This window comes from Amaranthus tricolor, chromosome 6 (assembly GCF_026212465.1).
Source record: "Amaranthus tricolor cultivar Red isolate AtriRed21 chromosome 6, ASM2621246v1, whole genome shotgun sequence".
NCBI classification, from domain to species: domain Eukaryota; kingdom Viridiplantae; phylum Streptophyta; class Magnoliopsida; order Caryophyllales; family Amaranthaceae; genus Amaranthus; species Amaranthus tricolor.
This window is the reverse complement of record NC_080052.1, coordinates 23814811-23821945: the sequence shown is the minus strand read 5'-3', so window position 1 is coordinate 23821945 and position 7135 is coordinate 23814811. Positions and strand designations below refer to the sequence as shown.

The window sequence follows — 7135 nt, the reverse complement described above, 5'->3', positions numbered from 1 at the left end:
AAAATATTTGAAAAATAATTTTTAAACTAGTAAAAAAAATTGACAGGTAATTTTAACAAACATTTACTTTCTTCGTTTCAAATTACTTGCAACGTTTGCTTTTTTACGAAATCTTATGCTCTTATTCAATTATTAATATTTCAAATTATATAATAAAAATTATAAAAATTGATATTAATAATCTTTGCATTGAAACGAATCAAACAAGATTCCACTTGACTATATTTTAACTTATAATTTAAAACTAATTGAAAATTTACTACTTAAAATAATTAATTTTTTTTTAAAAAAAAAGAGAGGTGGGATTCAGACACACAGTCTCTGGGTCTCTGCTCATCTGAACCATTAGTTTTATCCATGTACAGAAGATTCTGCAAACACACAACCCTTTCATACTTTCTCTCTCCTCAATTTGTTGGACCCTTTTTACATAAATATTTCCCCTCCACCCTCACCCCCTTTTCTCTTTACTTTCTTTCACACTTCCCTTATTACACACTTCCTTCAAAAGCCAACTCTCTTTTTCTTTTCTCCTTTTTCTCTCTCATTTCTTTCAAAAAATTTCTCAAATTCTAATCAAGAAAACATCAAAATTTACAATTTGGTGGGCTAAATTAGCAAAGTAATGAGTACTACAAGTGCAACAACAATAGGAGGAAGAACCAAATTCCCATTCACATCAACACAATGGCAAGAACTTGAAGATCAAGCTCTTATTTACAAATACATGGCTGCTGGTGTTCCTATTCCTCCTGATCTTCTCTTCACCATTAAACGTAGTCTTGACTCTTCTCTTTCCTCCAAGCTCTTCCCTTACCAACCTTCTCCTTGTAAGTTCACTTTTCCTCTTCTTGATAGTCAGTTTCATTGGTCACAACCTCCTTATCTTCCTCTACTATCCCTCCTCAGTAGGACCGTTTTTGAGCACACAGCTAGAAAGAAGTCCCATATCTGTCAAACACTCCTTAAAAGACTGAAATACCGTTTTATTTTGCTAGGCCCTATAAAATACTCCCTTCCTTTTACTCACTTTGTCCCAATTATTTTTTTTTGACATTATTCACAATTTATTCGTAATATGTATTTTGTTGTCAATTTATAAGTTAAAATATATAGTTAAGTAAGATCTTGTTTGATTCATAAAGATTATTAATATCAACCTTTTTATATTAAAATTTCAATATATGTATTGGCAAGTGTCTAAATGAAATGAAATAAAGTCCTTAAAGTAGAGGGAGTATAAGGAATAATAGTGTTCTTCAGACTTTCATATAGTTTCTGTTAACTCATTATGTTTTGTGTTTTTGTGGGATAATTGCAGTGGGATGGAACCCATATCAAATGGGTTATGGGAAAAAAATAGACCCAGAACCAGGAAGATGCAGAAGAACAGATGGGAAAAAATGGAGGTGTTCAAAAGAAGCATACCCTGATTCAAAGTACTGTGAGAGGCACATGCATAGAGGCAAGAACCGTTCAAGAAAGCCTGTGGAATCACCTTTGCCTACTACTACTACATCTAATGCTTCTAACAACAATAATAATATTAATAATAATAATTCTACCACTAATTCACTTTCAGTTGCAGCATCTTTGACTAATCTCACTAAAAATCCTTCTACTTCTCTTTTTTCTCTCCCTTCTTCTGATTCCTCCTGTAATTCCCATCTCCTTTACCCCCATTCTTCCTCCTACAATCACAAAGATTACAGGTTTGTTTAATTTCCCTTTTTAATCATGTTGTTTAATTGTATGTTAATGGCTAACTGGGTTTTATTTGTGGAATTAATAGTAATAACAGAACTGTTAAAATATATATTATATCTTAAGGCTTCAACCATCAATGTATATCAATGTAATTTATAGTTGAGTTAGTTTCTTGACACTATATAGGATCAATGTGACAAAAGTTTAGATATTTAAATCTCAACTACTTCTCAAATTCAAATGGCATTTTTAACACCTCTGATATCATGTTAAAAATTAACATAATTAAACAATTAAGCTAAAGCTAATGGTTAAGTTTATATAAATTCAAAGGGCTCTAACAACATATTTTGAAGTTAAACATAAATTTTAGTTTTTAGTTGGATGTAATTAACCAAATTTTGATAGTACTTAATTTTGTCTTCACTTAATAAATGTGAAAAATATGTTATGTAGGGAAAGATATTTTCAAGGATTAAAAGAGGAAGTAGGGGAGCATGCATTTTTCACAGAGAGTTCAGGATCAAACATAAGAGGGTACAATGGATCTTCCATGGATGAAAATTGGCAAATTGGAGGTAACTTAGATCATCATCATCATAACTCAAAACAAAGTGGTGGGTATCCAAATTACTTGCAACAACTTCAGAGTAATAATGGTGCATCAACAAAGCAAGATAAGCAATGTTATATTTGGGGAAGAGATTTCAATTGTGATTTGTCAATGAAGGTTGAAGATGAAAGGGAAAATAGCTTTAATGAAAAGACAACTCACCATTTCTTTGATGAATGGCCTATTAAGGGTAATGGAAGAGGTGGGAGAGAGTCTTCTTGGCATGATTCTTCTTCAACTACTCAACTCTCCATCTCTATTCCTAGTTCTACTTCACATCATGATTTCTTCCTTACCAATTCTAGGGACCCCTAAATTTAATGGTACTAAACTACTTCCTTCATATTTTGCTAAATATTTTTTTTATTTTATCTCTCCATATTCTTTTTTACCTGCACCTAAACACTTTATTACACGATCTAATGTTTTTTGTCCAATATTTATTGAGTTATAAAATAACAAAAAATTATAAAAGTTTATATTTTTTTGTTTTATCTCTCTTTTTACCCGCACCCAAACACCTTGTTACACGATCTTATGTTTTTGTCGAATATTTATTGAGTTATAAAATAACTAAAAATTATAAAAGTTTTATATTATAAATTAAATAAAATAAGATTTCACGTGTATTTTTTTCCACATTTGATAACTACAATATGTAGAATAGTGTAAAATAATGATTAATGTAAAAATTTGTTTGGTGCACAAATAAAAAAAAGGGAAGTACATTATAACAAGCGGGGCCAAAAAATAAGCAGGTGTAACAAAAGGGTATTATAAAGGGAAAAAAAATGCAAAGTCAGTAAAATATTTGAACAAATTTATTATAGAAGGTGTTTGGCATGTGGAATTTGGGAAGGGAATGTAACTTTATCTTAAAAAATGTCCAAGTTTTTATTTCTCTAAAGGAAATGGCAATAGGAAATGACAAAAAAATTAAAGTCTCCAAGAAAAATATCTTGCAGAAGAGTTTTTATCTTTTTTTTTCAAGTCTCTTACATGCCAAAAAACGAATGAGTTTTTTTCTTTAAAGTCTCACAAGTCTCATTCACTTGTGCTAAGCACCCCCTAAATTTAGGTGCGCTTTAATCGGATCATATAAATTGTAACAAGATGAAGCTAAAACTGTCAATTTGTTTGTTTTAGTTGAAGTATCTACTCCCTCCTATTCAATCTATTAGTTTATTTATTTTTTTTACATTTGTTGAGATAATATTATAATCCTTAATATTTTTATGTTTAATAAAAAATTATAAAAATTTAATATTAATAATTCTTGCATTGAGACGAATCAAAGAAGATTCCACTTGACTATGTTTTTACTTATAGATTAAGATTAAAATATATATTAAGAGTAATAAATAAATAGTAACCCAAAAGTAAATGGGATTAATAGGAAGAATGAGAGCAAGTATAATTTTATCTATTAAAATTCTGAGTTTGTGATATTTGAAAATCAAATTTTATTTTAGCCGTTATTTACCCGACATTATAACTGAATTCGATTTGATCCGATTTCAAAATGAATTTAAAAATATGTTAAAGCCAATATGGATTCAACACTTGATTGTAAATCGATCCTAAAAATTTAAGCTAAAATTGATCCGATAATTCGAATAAATACGGTGAGGGTTGAAGCAGGAGGTAGTTTTGGTATAATTGAGTTGATGTTGTTGGCTTTTAATGTGACAAAAATTTGTTTGTCATATTATGTCCTTTTTTAAGTGTTAAAAAAATGAAGTATGTGCTTTATTGTTGCAGGTTGAGTATTTCAAGAGCTGGGTGTGAGTGGGACTCTGAATCAAAGGTCACCAGAAAAAGAGAGCTGTCACATACTGAAACTTGCTGGGTAGGTGTGAATTGTGATGTGGGGTTTTATGTTCAGTCTGCTGTTAATTTTATTTTTTTTTTGAACTTTCTTACCCTTCTTTATTTTCTTTTTTTTAACCTTTTGCTGAACACCTTCCTTTATGTATCTGTCAATCTCTCTTTCTCTATGTAAGTTGTGACTGATAGGACTTGTTACTGGGCTATATGTTAGTAGGAGCAGATAAATACTTTTATTGGTAGTTTTTTTTGCTTATTGTGATGACACTCTAACTATGTGTCATACTCGTTGTTTCTCTTTTTAACAATCTTCTTTACAAATTACACCACTAAAAATAGGTTTAAATAACCTTAGATTGAAGTTTGGTTAGTGGGGTAAATTAAAGAAGCTATTTCTCAAATCATCTAATAATAGTATTTTGATAAAAATACTTGTTTGAAACAACTTATTGTTACAAATAAGTTATTTTTAAACGAATTATTTATAGTAGCGGGTTTAAAATTAACTGGTCAAACCAGTTAATAAAATAAGCTGATAAAATTAGTCCCTATAACCACTATTATTAGTTTGTAGCTATCAGTCGTTTGCCAAATACCCTGAAAATCTATTTTTCTATATTTTTAAATTGGAAAAATTACCCTGAATAATACGAACTTTCACTGATTTTCCTACAATAATACGAACTTTCAATTAATCATGAATAATACGAACTTTGATACATATTTCCCGCTGGCATACCATTTTACCTATTACCGGTAAACTTACTCATTCCTTTAAATTTTTTTTTTGGCTGATAAAACTAAGTAAGAAAAACTACCCTGAATGATACGAACTTTCACTGATTTTCCTACAATAATACGAACTTTCAATTAACTATGAATAAAATACGAACTTTGATACATATTTCCCGCTAGCATAATGAAGAAATGGGAAATTTACCGTTTCTCCAGGTAAAGAATCGGTCAGGTATGCTAGCGGGAAATATGTATTAAAGTTCGTATTATTCATGATTAATTGAAAGTTCGTATTATTGTAGGAAAATCAGTGAAAGTTCGTATTATTCAGGGTAATTTTTCCTTTTAAATTTGTTAAAATTTGCTATTTTCTTGTTTAGTTCACTTTAAAAAAAATAAGTAGTGGGTAAAAAATTAGTTTTAATAAGTAAAAATCAGTTTAATCAGTAAAAATGAGTTTTTCACTATTCAGTTATTATTTATAACTAAAATTGAGTTACAATCTATAAAAATCAGTAAAAATTATTTACTATTTATATAATTTAGTTTTGATTAGTAAAAAATTAATCCAATCAGAAAAAATTAGTTAAATCAGTATAAAATCAGATAAAATAATTTGGGCTTATAATAATATATTATAAGACTAAATATTATTTTTAGTACCAAAATCAAGGGAATAAAGGTATTATCTATGATTTTTGTAGGTTAGAGGAATTGAAAGGCAGATGACAGCTTCAACCCTTTTGGCTGCTTCTTAAGTTGTTTTCAGATTTCAGATCTTTTAAGTTGTTTCATTATTTATTCATTTAAAAGTTGGGCCCCCCAAGATATGCTAGTTTTGGCCTTTCCTTGTGTTAACTTCATGTTGTTTGCTGAGACTTTAAAGGCTACTTAGATTACCTTTAAAAATAATGGCAGTCTTAACAAATCCAAGCTTTTAATAATGAAGTAACTCAATAAGACAGTCAACTTGATAAGCCCCATTTGTGTGTTTTAAACTGTTTTTGAGATTTCTTTTAGGGAGAGGTGAAGTTAGAATTTTAAATTGGGATACTCAACTGTTTAGGGTTCCGAGAAATAATAGCCCTTAAATATTAAATGGTTTTATTCAGTCCCGGTTCTGAGTAACACTTTTTAAGTAATTTGTTTTTTTAATTTTTTTATATTTGATCAAATAATATAGTGTTACAATACATTTTGTCTTGAATTATTTTTCTTGAAGTGGAAATTTTTTTTATCTTTTAATGTAATAAAAGGTACCATTTTAAAAGACATAGTAAAAATAAACAGAGCGTCTAAAATCTTTACGCCGTCCCTATTATTTACTATATAAAAAACAAGTTAAATTATGAAAATTCTAAAATCAAATAGACTTAAATGAACTTGGATCTTAGGAAAAATTATATTCAACATATAATTCTACCATTTGAAAAACCAAGTGTTTTTGACTCCATTATTCGCTTATTAAGTCTCCAAAAATATACCATTAAATTAAAATAGCAAATATATAAACACGCACTAAAAACGATGAATGTAAAATTATAAAAGATATAGTGTAGTGACATTATAAATAAATTTATTAGTTTGTTAAAAAAAATAGGTTGGATTAGGATTTGATTCCTTAACCTTATGTTACAAATATGTTACTCTAACTATTGAGCCATAGTAATTTTTATTATATTAATAAGGGGGAGGCTAAAGCTAAAAATATAAAGGATCACATTTTCGGCAAGGGGAATCGGGCCTCCCCCAACCCCCCATGTAGCTTTGCTCATGATTTTACGGTACCTCATTTTTGGGTAATTAGAATCCTAGGTATTTGAATAGAACTACTCTTATGATAGATTATTTTTCTGTGAGATAATCTTAAAAACGAAGTTTATATGCTGATAAATTGTATTAATTAAATAATTATACTATTTAATCCATGTATAAGATGCATCTCACGTGAGACCGTCTCATACAAGAATTTGTGAAAGTCATAAGCTCCAAAATCTGATTTTTTTTCCTTTGACTCTTACGGTTTGTTTGTTTTGAGACATCTAATAATTCTCATTTTAACTTTAAAATAGGATGACTCAAACATTAAAGTTGATATTAAAAACTTTAAAATTGATCTTTTAAGTCCTAAATTGGATTTTAAGTCTTAAAATTGTCTTTTTATCGTAAAATTAGCATGTCAGAATATTTTAAAAAATTATTTAGCCTCGCTAGTTGTACAGCTAATGTCGTCTCACTGGAGAGTACCTGTTA

The 7135-nt window shown here is 28.9% G+C and overlaps 1 protein-coding gene across 1 annotated transcript; it reads left to right on the top strand.

Moving 5' to 3' along the window:
- The first annotated feature begins 414 nt into the window (after nt 1-414).
- LOC130816045 (growth-regulating factor 5-like) lies at nt 415-4502 on the top strand. The gene is made up of 4 exons (XM_057682616.1): nt 415-830; nt 1322-1712; nt 2164-2643; nt 4082-4502. Exons 1-3 carry the CDS (start codon nt 626-628, stop codon nt 2633-2635), a joined length of 1068 nt encoding a protein of 355 aa, XP_057538599.1. The 5' UTR covers nt 415-625; the 3' UTR covers nt 2636-2643; nt 4082-4502.
- Nucleotides 4503-7135: the final 2633 nt, after the last annotated feature.

What these genes read in the sequence shown, in the direction of transcription:
- LOC130816045 (XM_057682616.1), top strand. Translation starts at nt 626, where the DNA reads ATGAGTACTACAAGTGCAACAACAATAGGAGGAAGAACCAAATTCCCA. An exon ending in CCCTTACCAACCTTCTCCTT is followed by an intron (nt 831 to 1,321) that starts GTAAGTTCACTT and finishes GGATAATTGCAG; the next exon opens with TGGGATGGAACCCATATCAA. An exon ending in TACAATCACAAAGATTACAG is followed by an intron (nt 1,713 to 2,163) that starts GTTTGTTTAATT and finishes TATGTTATGTAG; the next exon opens with GGAAAGATATTTTCAAGGAT.